Raw genomic sequence first — 14,457 nt, forward strand, 5'->3', positions numbered from 1 at the left:
GCACCCGGCGATCGGCAGGCACCCGCGCCCGTGGGGTTGGGAGAGGGGCAGATTAAGTTGTTCTTTTATCATTGATTTTTTTTAAGAGACTCGGTGGGTGGGTTGCTGGACGAAAGAGATAGGAAAGGGTTCCGAGACCATGGATGCGTCGGTGGCGAATACGTCGCGCGCGAGACGGAGGCGCAGTCTGGGCGGGGAGAGGATCGGGGTTGGGCTTGAGGGAGGGGCGGAGAGAGCTGCGGGAGGGGAGAAGGGGTTTAAGCGGTTGATCGTTGCGTGTGATGGTGAGTTTGGCTGGTTCTTTTGTTTTCTGGGGTTGGGGTCTGGGGGAGGTGGGTTGGAGATCGGGGGTTTAAGAGCACGTTTGGGGTTGGAGCCGGGTCCTGGGTAAGGGATGGCCGGGAGAGCTTGGTGGGTCCGGGTTATGTGTTTGTATGGGCATGGGATATAGGATTTGGTGTATTGACGGATGTGCAGGTACGTGGTTGAATGCAGACAACGGGCTTGTGAACGGCAAGATTTCGGTCCCGAGTAATGTGACGCGGCTTTCGAGGGCTATTCATCCAGTCAGTAAGGATGGCATACCGCAGGTTGTGTATTATCACTTTGGAGTCGGGAGCCAGGGCGGGATTGTGGATAGGGTTGTTGGAGGTGAGTGGCACTCAGTTCCTCACCCCACATTTCAATATTTGAAAGGAATGGAGCGGGCTTCTAAGGCTGTAAAAGAGAGGAGAGTAAATTCAATATTTTCTGGAGAAGACAATTTTACATAGGGGAGTGAATTGAGGATATGCTAATGGTGTCTGGATACAGGTTCAATCGGCCAAGGCCTCAGCGAGAATGTGCGCGAAGGCTACTCATTCCTCGCGACAAACTACTCTCCAGGCGATGAGATCTTCCTAATCGGCTTCTCGCGCGGCGCCTTCACGGCGCGCAGCATTGCGGGGCTGATCGGACAGGTCGGCCTGCTGACGAAATCCGGGCTGGGCTACCTGGCAGACGTGTTTAAGGATGTTCAGCATCAGAGAGATCCGCGCTATCGCTCGAAGAATCCAAATACACCGTTTCCTAATAAGCCCAGTGCGCATGACCCGCGGTATAGGGAGGAGTTGGCAAGGGTAAGATTACTGTTTGTTATGCTGTTGTTATTTCTGCTGCGCGGAAGGCTGATGTGGAGGGTATGCATAGCGCGGCCTTTCACGCTTGAACATCCCGATACGCGCAATTGGCGTCTGGGACACAGTCGGTATGTCTAGGTGAAAATGTTTACGTGTACAGCCGATCTAACGGAATGAAGGATCTCTTGGGACTCCACGTATTAGTTGGCTCACTCGAGTGGGTCTCCAGACGGACGAGTCGAAGGAAATGTCTTTCTACGATACTAAGCTCTCCAACAGCATCGAATACGCCTTTCAAGCTCTTGCCTTGGACGAGCGAAGAAGCGCCTTCTCTCCTGCTGTGTGGGAGAAGCCACTGGGAAACCATACTGTATTTCCCCCTTGCTCTCTCTTCAAACACTGATACTCCCTGCCACTCCGTTTTCTTTTTCCCTCTTCATTTTCTTCCTTGCAGAAATATGGATAAGACTGACTTACTCAAGACTCTCCGCCAAGTCTGGTTCCCAGGCGTGCACAGCAACATCGGTGGCGGATACGACGACCAACAACTCGCCAATATCACGCTCGCATGGATGATGTCGCAACTGGAGCCGTTCCTAGACATGCGCATGGAATACGTGCTAGACCAAGAAGAGGAGAACGCGCACTACTACCGGAAAGAGCGCCAGCGCATCCGACCATGGTCATTCGGTGAGTCCACATTCTCCCCTCTTTCTCCCCTCTCCGTCCCCCCCTCACACCTCTCCCTAACCCCTAACCCCACCTCCCTTAGGCGAAATATACAACAGCATGGCAGGCGTCTACGCCATCGGCGGCGGCACGACCCGCACACCGGGGACCTACTACGCCGTGGACCCGTCCTCAGGCCGCAAGACGTCGCGGCCGCTCCACGACACGCACGAATACATCCACCCGTCCGCGCGCACGCGGCTGCGCCTCGGCGGGCCTGGCGTCGACGACAAGGGCCGCTACGAGGGCGCCGCGCTGGCTGACTGGAGACTCGTCGTGTCGTACGACGCGCCGGGCGGCGAGCCCATCGTCGTGTGGAAGGCTAGGTCCTCCGAGCGCAATGTCTCGACCCGCGTGCTGCCCGAGAGCCCGCTGTGGAAGCTCGAGAGGGAGCTGTGCGCTGTGGATCCGCGCACGTACGATTATGTGCTTAAGCCGCCGCCAACGGGCGGGAGGCGGCATAGGGATAGGATGAGTAGGGCAGTGTCGGTGGAGAGGGGGAGTAGGGCGAGGAGTGTGGGGAAGGAGAGGGTAGACGAGATGGACGGGAGGAGGAGCAGGGCGAGGAGTTTGGAGAGGGGGAGTGGGATCATGACACCTAGACGGAGCGGGATTGTGGAGTGAGAAGATGGCGTGGTTGGATGAGGTTGTAAAGTGAAAGGACAAACTGCTATTGCGGAGGAGGATCTTTGAGACCTCTGAAGTCTCCAAAAACCGGACTGCAGCGGCTCGATGGCATGGCACAGGCTGGGGAATTGTCCTGAAGAGCCAAAAGACGTTTCGACTACTAGGCGCTTTGTTTCGAGGAAACGAGATAGTACGCTATGGGTCAAGTGGGGCGCATCCTGGAGGCGCGGGCATGGCGCCTCATGTAAGGAGCATGGTTCAAGAAGCATGAAGCTTTTTGAAAGCCTGAGGAGATGCGGATGCTGGATGCAACGATAGGAGTAGCTTGACTTATTTGTACTATACCGTAGAGCATGTTTACACAGAATTATACCCAGCTTATCACATTACGAAACTACCGATCACTATTTTACCCCTCCTCCCTATCCATCTCATCCCTCCCCCTCTTCCTTCCCCCACCATCCCTTCTCCTCCCCTTAAGCACGGCGCCCTTCTTCCCCCTCCCCTCATGCAAATCCTTCATCTCCCTCACAGCCACCCTCTGTGCCTCCCCAACTCGCTCCCCCAACACCATCACCTCATCCTTCTCCACCCTCTCCTCATCCACCTTCCTGCCCAACGCATTCTCAATCCGCAACCAGATTTCAACATCGTACTGCGTGACGAAACTAACCGCCTTCCCGCTCTTGCCCGCGCGCGCCGTGCGGCCGACGCGGTGCACGTACGTCTTGGAGTCGGGCGGTAGGTCGAAGTTGACGACGAGGTCGACGGACGGGATGTCGAGGCCGCGGGCGGCGACGTCGGTCGCGACGAGGATGTCGCGGCTGCGCGCCCGGAACTTGGACAGCGCGCCCAGCCGCGCGGACTGCGAGAGCTGCCCGTGCAGCGGGATCGCGCCGAAGCCGAGTGTGCGTAGCAGGATTGCGATGCGTTGGGCTTCGTTGACTGTGCGTGTGAAGATGATGGTGGGGTGGCCCATGTTGTCGTTCAGTAGGTGGATTAGGTAGAGGTCTTTGTGTTTGCTAGAGGGATGCGTTAGTAGAGGTTGGGTTGATGGCGGTGGTGGGGTGGGGAGGACTTACTGTGGGATGACGAGGAACGATTGAAGGAGAGTGGAGACGGTTTGGTGGGAGGAGCTGGAGACGCTGACGCGGATGGGGTTTTGGAGGGAGGCTCGCTGGAGGGATTCGACTTTTGAGGACATGGTTGCGCTGAAGAGGTGGGTGTGTCGGTTTTCCCGTGGGAGAACCTTCAGGATCTTGTCTAATATTGGACCGAAATCGAGATCTAGCATTGCGGTTAGTGATTGGATTCATTATACAGAAAGATATCGTAATTCGGCCTACCAAGAAGTCTGTCTGCTTCATCCATAACTGCGAGATTGTTAGCTTTAAACATGAAGACAGCCATAAGGAGCATACCAAGATGTTTCAAATTACGCAGAGAAAAGCCTTTAGTATTTTCTAGATGATCGAGCAATCTGCCAGGAGTAGCAACGACTATATGTGGCTTTTTCCCCAGCGCAATAGCTTGCGGAACCATCTCCATTCCACCAACTAACACTGCACATCGCACAGATATAAGAGATCCGAGAGCTTCAAATTGTTGAGAGATTTGGTATGCTAATTCACGGGTAGGTGCCAGAACCAGGCCGAAAAGAGGCTGTGGTTTATCCATGAGAGCTGCAGTTAATTAGCAATCTTTCATGCCTTGTTCCATAAACTAGAAGCTTACCCTGTAGGATTGGTAGCGCAAATGCCGCAGTTTTGCCAGACCCCGTTTCTGCTAACCCAATTATATCTCTTCCTTGTAGTGCCAGAGGGATAGCCTCTGCTTGTATAGGAGTGGGTGACTTGAAGCCCATGGCAACACAAGCTTCGCACAGCGAGTCTATAATTCCTAGGTCTACAAATGATTTTGTAGGCGCTTTCTCTTCGGAGGGTTTGGCATCTAGCATGGGCATCTCTTGTGACTCTTCGTCACTCTCCGACTCTGGCTCAACATTCTTTGAGGGCAGTTTTTCGAGCTTTTGCGTCGAAAGCGCTGCAGCAGTCTTCGTGGATGGCCTCCCGACGGACTTTGCTGGTTCAATTTTCGATATCGCTGCTCCTGCAGAGGGCACATCTCCATTGAGTTTCCGTTTCTTGAGAGCCGACATGGTGCGCCGTAATTTCTCTCACCGTGGGTATCTTGTCGAAATTTTTGGAGGTGGGAAATCTGTAGGGCTGAGAGGGAAAACTAGCGGAGATGGATAAGATTAGATCGCCAAGATTTCCACACCACAAAAAATCTCAAGCCTCAAGTTCAACTACTCCACACATTTTACAACCCACAACCCATTTGCGACAACAATTCCAAACATGGCCCGCCGCCGAGTAAAGAAACGCACGCATGTAGGTGCCCGCAATGGCGCCCCGCTCGACCGCTCGCCCAAAAGCATGGTGATCCGCATAGGAGCTGGAGAAGTCGGAGCAAGCGTCAGTCAATTGGTCAAGGACATGCGGCATGTCATGGAGCCTGGGACCGCCAGTAGGCTGAAGGTAAGTTTCCCCAAAAACCCTACTCGCACCTCTATCTATTGTGCTTTTAGTAAGACATAACCGCAGGAACGACGAGCCAACAAGCTCCGCGACTACACCACGATGGCCGGCCCTCTCGGCGTGTCCCACCTACTCCTCTTCTCGCGTTCGTCCTCCGGAAATACCAACATGCGCCTAGCCCGCACCCCGCGCGGGCCCACCCTGCACTTCCGCGTCGAGAAGTACTCGCTCTGCAAGGACATCATGAAGGCTACGAAGCATCCGAAGAGCGGCGGCTATGAGTTCCAGACCGCACCGCTGCTCGTCATGAATAACTTCATCACCCCCGAGGCCGACACGGCAGATCCCGCAGCACCGCCGAAGCATCTGGAGAAACTCGTGACTGAGCTCTTCCAGGGCCTGTTCCCGCCGATTTCGCCGCAGACGACGCCGTTGAATTCGATACGGCGTGTGCTGCTGCTGAATCGGGAGCCGCCTGCTAAGGGGTCTAATGGCACTTATACGATTAATTTACGGCATTACGTTATCACTACTAAGGTCACTGGGCTGCCGAAAAGCATCCGGCGGTTGAATGCCGCTGAGAAATTGATTACAAGCAAAGAAAAGAAGAAGAGCGGATTGCCCAATCTTGGTAAACTGGAGGATGTCGCGGATTATCTATTAGATCCGGCCGCAGGAGGATATACCTCAGCATCAGAATCTGAGGTCGAGACAGATGCTGAGGTTGAGGTGCTCGCGCCGTCTGCAAGGAAGATCCTAAGTAAACGAGAACAACAGCGAGCCGCTGAGAGGGAAGATGGGCATAAATCCACATCTCGAGGCAGAAGGGGACATGTGGAGAAGCGAGCGGTGAGGCTTGTGGAATTGGGACCAAGGATGAAGCTTCGGCTAACGAAGGTGGAGGAGGATATCTGTGGTGGTAAAGTCATGTGGCATGAGTTTGTGAGTAAGAGTAAGGAAGATGTAAAGAAGATGGATGAGGTGTGGGAGAAGCGGAGAAAAGAGAAGGAAGAAAGGAGGAGGTTACAAAAGGAAAATGTAGAGAGGAAAAAGAAAGAGAAAGGAGAAGCAGGGGAAGATGAAGACCAAGATGAAGACCAAGATGAGGATGAAGATTATGATATGGATGATGATGTTTGGGAAGAAGATGGTATGAATGGGGCTGAGGAAGCAGCAGATGATGACGAGGATGAGGAAATGGAGGACGAAGGGGATGATGGTTGAACAGGAGAGACGGGTTCCCTTTCGCGTTTGTTATGACTCTGCATGAAGATACCCGACTAAAGCGACAGTATCATTCATGATATAATGTCTAGTGGGATAATCAATGCCCTTCTAAACATTATAGATTAAGTATCCAGGTGGTATTCTGAAGCACCCGTCTCTCCAGAGTGCTGACTATGGCACCTACTTTAGTTCCAGTTTCTTCTAGCTTCTTGCCTTCCTCATCTTGTGGTCCGAGAGCCTCTATAGTACTTGGCTGAGCAGCACTGAACGGGGTATAAACTGGACCAATGCAGCTCCTGAGCATGGAGGAGGGATCCTGTTAGGGAGCCTAAAGCTCGGCTATCCCTTCCAACGGTGAAATGTGTCCTACGGTTATCGATAAGAGCCAGCCAATAGAATCAATAGGATCAAGGCTCTGATCACACACGTACCTTTGATTCTGGGGTTCGCGCACGGTTCAACTCTAAGCCGAAGGCGAAACACACACGTGATGTAGCCCCTAACCGTCAGCTTTGACCGGCACGACGAATGCATGGCCCCTAGAACTTAGCCTACCTTAGTAGAGGTATAACAGACAATTTATCGGTTTTCAATCGACCCTACTAATCATTTCCCCGTCATTCAGTCACGGTGGGCCACTACTAAAGCCATGTCTCGCCCTTAACATCGAAGCCAGGTGCAAGTAACCCTAGCAATTCGTGTTAATATGAGCCAAACGCAAGATTCCCCAAATGCGGGGAGCCATAGCTAGAGGCGTCATTGGGAAAGTTTTGTTTATAGCGACAACAACTTACCTGATATGTCGAATTGTTTTAGCAGCACGGCGTCACAAACTCTTAGAAGAATTGGAGACCGATAAGTATGATGAGGATGAGGATATCACAAAAGTGTATGGGTTCACGGGCGGTGACCACAACCTAGCGGATAGAGAAGAACACGTTCGATCCATCGCACAAGCGTGGCCACAGTCAGAAATCCCTAATTCCTCAATGGCTATACATCTTCTACAATCCACCTAATAAATTTCGTTATTTAAGTCTAACACAATCACAGAAGAAGTAAAGAATCAAGCATAACAGCCTCTTTCTTCACTGCCCCTGCCTCTGTCTCTGACGATCGTAGGACAGCGGAGGGTTCGAATAAAGGAGGATCCGTCCACACAGCTCCCAGTTACCTCTCAAAGGATTCGGTAGGCAATCTCCGTTGCGTAAAGCGAGGCCGCGCCACCGCCGATACCCGATATCATGCTCAACTACGTTCAGCCGGCTTAGTGGTCAGCGAATGTGAAGAAGAAATGAACTGGTCTGGGAGGGGCATGCATGTAGAATTTGGAAAAGAAGAAGCAGTCCCACTTAGCGATGCGACCGACATTGTAATAAACGCTAAAGTGCAAGTGCAAGCGGTAACTTGCGGCCGGATACGTGTTTGCCGGAAGACTCAAGTATGTCATAGGAGATTTACACCGGCCGAAGCCCTGGAAGAAGTTTGTCATTTACAAGTTCTAAAGCATAGCCATATCGTCAGACTGGTTGGAAGCTACTACCAGGACATATTCCCGTCGATTCTCACGTACCCCGTAGCAGACGTAGATTTGAGTCAATTTATGAAAGACATGCCTTGAAGCGCGGAGACCATCGATATGCCCATCCAACAGTTGAGGGAAGTCATGCAAAGTTTTTCCCTTGTCTCTGCGCTGCTACCGCATTCATCCACCTGTCTCAAATCAAGCACATGGACATCAAGCCCGCCAACATCCTGATCTTGATAGGATCGAGAAATTCCTCCTCCATTCATCTCTTCATGACCGATTTCGGGATATCGGGAATAATCCGGGATCCCGAACAGAGCCAGACTGACGGCGCCACTGGCAGAACGGAAATGTGTTGTAGCCCAGAGGTTGCAGACGGGGAACCAAGGGGACGCGCCTCCGACATCTTCAGCCCGGGATGTGTGTTTGCAGAGACCCTAACCTGCATTGCAGGACAAACTGTTCAAGGATTTTGAAATCGCCGAACGGACGACGGCGTGAGCTTCCACAGCAACCTATCTCTTGTAGTCAAATGGATTGAAGAATTGGATTTTGAGGAAGGGCCCTCTATATCTCCTGTTACATGTCAATCTTCAACTGTGTGCAGGAAAACGACGCTGGACATGATCAACCGGGATCCGAATGAAAGGCCAACTGCTTGGCAGCTGCTAGAAACATTTCCCCCAAGACCATGCTGCAAGCAAGGTCCGGTTTCTTTGGAGCCTGTTTTTCCAAGAGTGCCAGAGGAAGAGCCAGATATTATCCTTTCCCTCCCTCCTAGTCCCGCCGTTTTACCCACACCTCACACGAGTTTCCGGAGATGACCCCATTTGAGATCACAGACTGGAGACATCAGAGTCACACGGGGACGGGATGGTTGGGACCTCTAACTCAAGGCCTAAGCCGTGGAGTCATATGGCAAACAGCCGTGATCCTCAATGATTGCGTAGCGCGGATTATGCAAGCATGCCACTCCGGATTGGATAGTGATGGGTGGGTAGCTCTCATGACATATATTTGATACGGACTAGCCTAGATAGTAGTGCCCTGAAGTGGCGACAGAGGCGGCCACTCTCACACTGACTTTTACGAGGAGAATCTAAGACCGCAGGAGTTGATGGAGCAGTCAGTACAACTTCCAGAATTTTAATCCCACCTTTTGCCAAGGCGCCTTATTCTCAACATAGTTAGATCCCAGAATACTCCAGATCCTGACCCCGCTCAGATCAGTTAGCACTCTCCAAAACTTCCATCCGAAACCTTATATACTTCTTACTTCGGCTCCCTCCATTTTAATAAGGGTAAGGCCAGAGTGGGTCGGCACCCTCCCTGCTAGTGCGCCTACCAGAACACAGGAACTAGCGCCCTTCCCCTAACCTAAGTCAAGGCTTACCTCTTCCCACAGGCTTATCGCAAAGCTAATAGTTCAGCCTTAAACGCACTCATCTGATCGATATGTAGGCTCGAATCCAACAAGGCTAGGCATACCAAGACACTGTCAGCACGTTAGTTCTGTAGTTATCCCAACCCTTTCTAGCTGTTCCTCACCTTACCATTACTCGCGATGGCACCGACCCGCCTCTGCGCCGAGGACTACACCATCGGATGGATATGCGCCTTACCCCTGGAGATGGCTGCAGCGATAGCCATGCTGGACCACCACCACCAAGATCACCCCCCACAACCTTCGCACGATCACAACATCTATACCTTAGGCCGCATCGGGTCGCACAACATTGTCCTTACCTGTCTGCCTGAGACTGGCACCACCTCCGCCGCGACTGTGGCTTCCCAGATGTGCTCGACCTTCACCTTGATAAAGTTCGGCTTGATGGTCGGTGTTGGAGGTGGCGTACCTAGCCCAGCGGTTGATATCAGGCTGGGCGACGTCGTAGTCAGTATGCCGAGCGACACGTTGGGTGGAGTGATCCAGTATGACTTTGGGAAAACATTACAAGAAGGCCGGTTTGTGCGGACCGGGTCGCTTAATAAGCCTCCAAGCGTGTTGCGCAACGCGGCGTTAAGCCTGAAAACGAAGGGTTTATCAAATGGGATTGACCTGTCAAAACACATATCAAAAGCCTTAATGGACAATCCGTTAACTTGGATCTACCCCGGCGTGGAGCATGACCGCTTGTTCAAAGCGGAGTATAACCACCAGGGCGAAACAAGTACATGCGCGTCTTGCGACACTGAAAAGTTAGTCGTGCGATCGAGTCGAAGCGAAAATGACCCTAGAGTCCATCACGGCCTGATTGCATCTGGGAACCAAGTGATAAAGTGTGGCGATATCCGGGAGAAACTGCGAAGAGAGCTGAATGTTTTGTGCTTCGAGATGGAGGCGGCTGGGTTGATGGATAACTTTCCTTGTCTGGTGATCCGGGGCATCTGCGACTATGCGGATTCACACAAGAACAAGGATTGGCAGCCTTATGCAGCAATTACGGCAGCTGCGTATGCAAAGGAAATTTTATTAATTATACCTGCATCTACAGTAGTCAAGACAGATGCTACGAAAAATGCTATAGATGGCAAAAAAGGTTAGCCTGGCTTACACTATCTACTTACAATATCCACACGTACGAACTTCCCATTACGTCAATACAGTCTAGTTTAAATTTAACATAATCGTTACCAGCAGGGACGGGTGCCCACACTAACTTTGCTATTTTAGATCTAGCCACAGATTACCCCGCTAGTCTGTTGCCATGCGCTTCTCAAGCAGCATTTAATTCCTCTAATAAACGACATACGCCTTTGTGCTTTCCGGATACACGAACCGATGTCCTCACACAAATAAGAGAATGGGTTGCTGGACACCAGAAGTGCATCTTCTGGCTGAACGGCATGGCCGGGACGGGAAAATCCACCATCGCCCGAACTATCGCCACCGAATACTATGAGGGTGGACGACTTGGTGCAAGCTACTTCTTCTCTAGAGGCGGCGGAGATCTTGGTTCTTCACAAAAACTCTTCACAACAATTGCCACACAACTAGGAAGCAAGTCTCCCGACCTCAAGCGCTGCATCTACGAGGCTGTTATGAAGAACACTGATATTGGAGATCTTGGACTTGACTATCAGTGGAAACATCTGATTCTCGAACCTCTTTCTAAGGTGGAGGACAGTTCGCTTTCTTCGCCCCTAGTTCTCGTAATCGACGCCTTGGATGAGTGCGGTAATGAGGATGATATTCAGCTGGTTCTTCAACTCCTTGCCACTGCCGGGTCTTTGCAAAATGTTCGACTCCGTATCTTCGTTACCAGCAGACCGGAGACAGCGATTCGCTACGGGTTCGATGACATGCCGCAAGGTGCCCATCAGGATTTCATTCTCCACCAAATATCACCGGCCAAAATTGAGCACGATATGTTGATTATCTTCAAGAACAACCTTGAGAAGATTAGGCGAAAGTGTAAACTGCCTCCGGAATGGCCTGGAGAGGAGGGTATTAGAGATCTTGTTCGGAAGGCTGGCGGGTTACCAATCTATGCTTCGACGGCATGCCGTTTCGTTGGCGAGGATGCACGTTTGGCTGATTCGCGGCTAGCCCTCATTCTTCAGCATAATAACCACGCTCCGCCACCGGAGAAGAAGCTCGACGAGACTTACACCACTGTCCTAACCCACTCAGTATGTGCAGAATATGGTGAACAGGAGACTAAGAAGCTTCGCGAAAAGTTCGTCCAGATTGTTGGATCCATTATACTTCTCTTCGACACATTACCGGCTTTAAGTCTCGCTAAGATTCTTCAAACGTCGAAGGAGGAAATAGACCAGACTTTGACGCGTTTGTATTCCGTGTTGGATGTCCCAGAAGACCAAAACGTGAAAATACGTTTACTCCATCCCTCGTTTCGGGATTTTCTCCTTGACAACCGGAGATGCACGCATCTTCAGTTTTGGATCGATGAGAAATTAGCCCATCATCACCTATTTACAAGTTGCCTAATAGCAATGTCAAGTCACCTTCGACGCAATATATGCGATCTTCGATCCCCAGGAGCTCTTACGACTGAGGTGGATAGAATTGAACTGGATAAGCACATTCCTCTACACGTTCAGTATGCCTGTCGATTCTGGATCTATCATTTTCAACGGAGCAGTATTGATCCCTGCGACTATGACAAAATCCAGACATTCCTACAAGAGCATTTCCTCCATTGGCTTGAGGCTCTTGCATTAATCGAGTGTATATCAGATGCGGTTGTTATGGTGAAAATTCTAGATTCTATGCTCGCAGTAAGCGCTTTCTATAGAACTTCGTAGTATTAATGGCTAATCTACTCAGGTTGATACTAAAAGAAAAGCAGCTTCGTCGTTAAAGCTTAGATCCATAGCGAAATCTGCTCTTCCCCCATGGTTAAATGCGCAGAAAAACCTAACCACGCGAAGCAAACGTAAATCCACGCATTTTTCGGATCTACAAGCTTTGGTTTATGATGCAAAACGCTTTATCCTTAATAGCGCATCGATTATCGGAGCAGCACCTCTCCAAGCATACTGCTCGGCAATGATATTCAGCCCAAGGACAAGCGTTATCAAGAAAGTCTTTTGGGACCAGGTCCCAGTCTGGATCAAGCCTAGTCCGTGGGTTCAGGAAGACTGGGACTCATGTTTACAAGCGCTCGAGGGCCATTCTAATTGGGTCTCGTCAGTGGCATTCTCGCCGGACGGCAAGCTGGTGGCGTCAGGCTCGCGCGACAGCAAGGTCAGGCTCTGGGACGCCATTACGGGAAAGGCGCGAGGCGCGCTCGAGGGCCATTCTGACGGGGTCACGTCAGTGGCATTCTCCCCGGACGGCAAGCTGGTGGCGTCAGGCTCGGACGACAGGACGGTCAGGTTCTGGGACGCCGTTACGGGGAAGGCGCGAGGCACGCTCGAGGGTCATTCTCGTTGGGTCACGTCAGTGGCATTCTCGCCGGACGGCAAGCTGTTGGCGTCAGGCTCGGGCGACAGGACGGTCAGGCTCTGGAACGCCGCTACGGGAAAGGTGCAGGGCACGCTCGAGGGCCATTCTAACGGGGTCACGTCAGTGACATTCTCACCGGACGGCAAGCTAGTGGCGTCAGGCTCGCACGACAGGACGGTCAGGCTCTGGGAACCTACGGGAAAGGCGCGGGGCACGCTCGAGGGCCACTCTGACTCGGTCATGTCAGTGGCATTCTCGCCGGACGGCAAGCTGTTGGCGTCAGGCTCGAACGACAGGGCGGTCATGCTCTGGGACGCCGCTACGGGAAAGGCGCGGGGCACGCTCGAGGGCCATTCTATTCCTTAGATCGGCTATGAAAATCCTCGAGCGTAGATGTGTGAGGGGATAGGCAAAATTCTTGGGGTGTAGACTTCTTGAGGTCTTGGCACTATTCTCTCAGTGGACTTATTTCTCTTATATCCAGAACTTGTGGCTGGTTCGAATTCGTAGACGTCGCCGGTGAGGAGCATCGCCGCAGGGTTTCGGCTGGCAGTGACAGCGCGCTCTTGACTGGGGCGGTAGTCGCGCGGCAGGCCGCTTTACGGTGACTTTACTGGGTCAGTTTTACCGGGAGCTCGCACGGAGCGCGGAAAGGGCATCGCCACGGGGTCTCGTGCTGGCAGGGACAGCAATTGCTCGTACTGCCGGTAGTCGACGGGCAGGCCGCTCTTACGGTGACTGCACTGGTTAACTTACCGGGAGTCTCGCGCGGGAGGCGGGGAGGGCATCGCCGCAGGGTCTCGTGACTAGCACAACAGCCCGCTCGGACTACGGTGGTCGAACGGCAGGCCGTTGCTCTTCGGTTGACTGCGCTGTTTAATCTTACCGGAAGCTCGCACGGGACGGGGAAAGGGCATCGCGCAGGGTCTGGGACTGGCACCCCAGCATGCTCGGACTGCGACGGTCGAACGGCAGGTCGCTCTTTACGGTGCTGTACTGTGTTTCGTCTTACCGGGATCTCGCCGGGGGGCGAGAAGGGCATCGCCGCAGGGTCTCGATGGCTGGCACGACAGCACGCTCGGACTGGCGGTGGTTCGAACGGCAGGCCGGCTTTTATGGTGATTTGCACTGGGTTCTTCTTACCGGGAAGCTCGCCCGGAGCGGGGACGGGGCATCGCCGCAGGTTTCGGACTGGCACCGACAGCGCCCTCGGACTGCGGTGGTCGGAACGGGCAGGCCGCTCTTACGGTGACTGCACTTGGTAGTTCTTACCGGGGAGCTCGCACGGGGCGGCGGAAGGGGCATGCCAAGGGTCTGGACTGGCGGACAGCGCGCTCGGACTGCGTGATCGAACGGCAGGCCTGATTTTACGGTGGCTGGACTCGGCTCAGTCTCTTACCGGGGAGCTCGCACGGAGGCGCGGAAAGGGCATGGCGGCGGGTCTCGGACTGGCACAACAGCAGGCTCGGACTTGCGGTGATCGCACGCCGGCCGACTCTTACGGTGGCTGTACTTGGTTGGTCTTTACCGGGGGCTCGCACGGGTCGCGGAAAGGGGCATCCAGGGTCTCGGACTGGCGGACAGCGCGCTCTGGATTGCGGTGATTGAACGGGCGGCCGGCTCTTACGGGTGGCTGCACTGGGCTCAGGTTTACCGGGAAGCTCGCCCGGGGCGCGGTAAAGGTCATCGCCTCGGGTCTCGGACTGGGCCCAACAGCAGGCTCGGCCTGAGGTGATCGACGCCAGGCCGCTTTTACGGGTGACCTGTACTGGGTTG

At 53.1% G+C, this 14,457-nt stretch overlaps 6 protein-coding genes across 6 annotated transcripts in view; 4 read left to right on the forward strand and 2 right to left on the reverse strand.

Moving 5' to 3' along the window:
• Positions 1-139: 139 nt before the first annotated feature.
• K441DRAFT_690653 (uncharacterized protein) lies at positions 140-2,471 on the forward strand (the record flags this gene model as incomplete). Its single annotated transcript, XM_067652401.1, has 8 exons — positions 140-284; positions 478-651; positions 814-1,118; positions 1,189-1,246; positions 1,298-1,488; positions 1,601-1,808; positions 1,891-2,263; positions 2,327-2,471. The coding sequence occupies 8 exons, from the start codon at positions 140-142 to the stop codon at positions 2,469-2,471; spliced, it is 1,599 nt and encodes a 532-aa protein (XP_067497794.1).
• A 412-nt stretch (positions 2,472-2,883) lies between these two features.
• K441DRAFT_589325 (ATP-dependent rRNA helicase RRP3) lies at positions 2,884-4,431 on the reverse strand (the record flags this gene model as incomplete). The annotated part of the gene is made up of 5 exons (XM_067644763.1): positions 2,884-3,496; positions 3,557-3,761; positions 3,821-3,847; positions 3,896-4,156; positions 4,209-4,431. 5 exons carry the CDS (start codon positions 4,429-4,431, stop codon positions 2,884-2,886), a joined length of 1,329 nt encoding a protein of 442 aa, XP_067497795.1.
• A 403-nt stretch (positions 4,432-4,834) lies between these two features.
• K441DRAFT_690655 (Brix-domain-containing protein) lies at positions 4,835-6,238 on the forward strand (the record flags this gene model as incomplete). Its single annotated transcript, XM_067652402.1, has 2 exons — positions 4,835-5,014; positions 5,081-6,238. 2 exons carry the CDS (start codon positions 4,835-4,837, stop codon positions 6,236-6,238), a joined length of 1,338 nt encoding a protein of 445 aa, XP_067497796.1.
• Positions 6,239-6,972: 734 nt separating this feature from the next.
• On the forward strand, positions 6,973-7,947 carry K441DRAFT_738669 (uncharacterized protein; the record flags this gene model as incomplete). The annotated part of the gene is made up of 2 exons (XM_067654339.1): positions 6,973-7,130; positions 7,295-7,947. 2 exons carry the CDS (start codon positions 6,973-6,975, stop codon positions 7,860-7,862), a joined length of 726 nt encoding a protein of 241 aa, XP_067497797.1. The 3' UTR covers positions 7,863-7,947.
• Positions 7,948-9,062: 1,115 nt separating this feature from the next.
• On the forward strand, positions 9,063-13,047 carry K441DRAFT_738677 (uncharacterized protein; the record flags this gene model as incomplete). Its single annotated transcript, XM_067654340.1, has 3 exons — positions 9,063-10,309; positions 10,411-12,011; positions 12,061-13,047. Exons 1-3 carry the CDS (start codon positions 9,334-9,336, stop codon positions 13,045-13,047), a joined length of 3,564 nt encoding a protein of 1,187 aa, XP_067497798.1. The 5' UTR covers positions 9,063-9,333.
• A 617-nt stretch (positions 13,048-13,664) lies between these two features.
• Positions 13,665-14,457, reverse strand: part of K441DRAFT_681939 (uncharacterized protein) — a gene marked incomplete at both ends in the record, with an annotated part of 895 nt that continues 102 nt past the window's right edge. The window contains 3 exons of the mRNA XM_067651521.1: positions 13,665-13,791; positions 13,825-13,933; positions 14,081-14,384. Of these exons, the coding sequence (XP_067497799.1) occupies positions 13,665-13,791; positions 13,825-13,933; positions 14,081-14,384 (540 nt within the window). The remainder of the gene's footprint in view (positions 13,792-13,824; positions 13,934-14,080; positions 14,385-14,457) is intronic.

This window comes from Cenococcum geophilum, assembly GCF_001692895.1.
Source record: "Cenococcum geophilum 1.58 unplaced genomic scaffold K441scaffold_69, whole genome shotgun sequence".
Taxonomy (NCBI): Eukaryota; Fungi; Ascomycota; class Dothideomycetes; order Gloniales; family Gloniaceae; genus Cenococcum; species Cenococcum geophilum.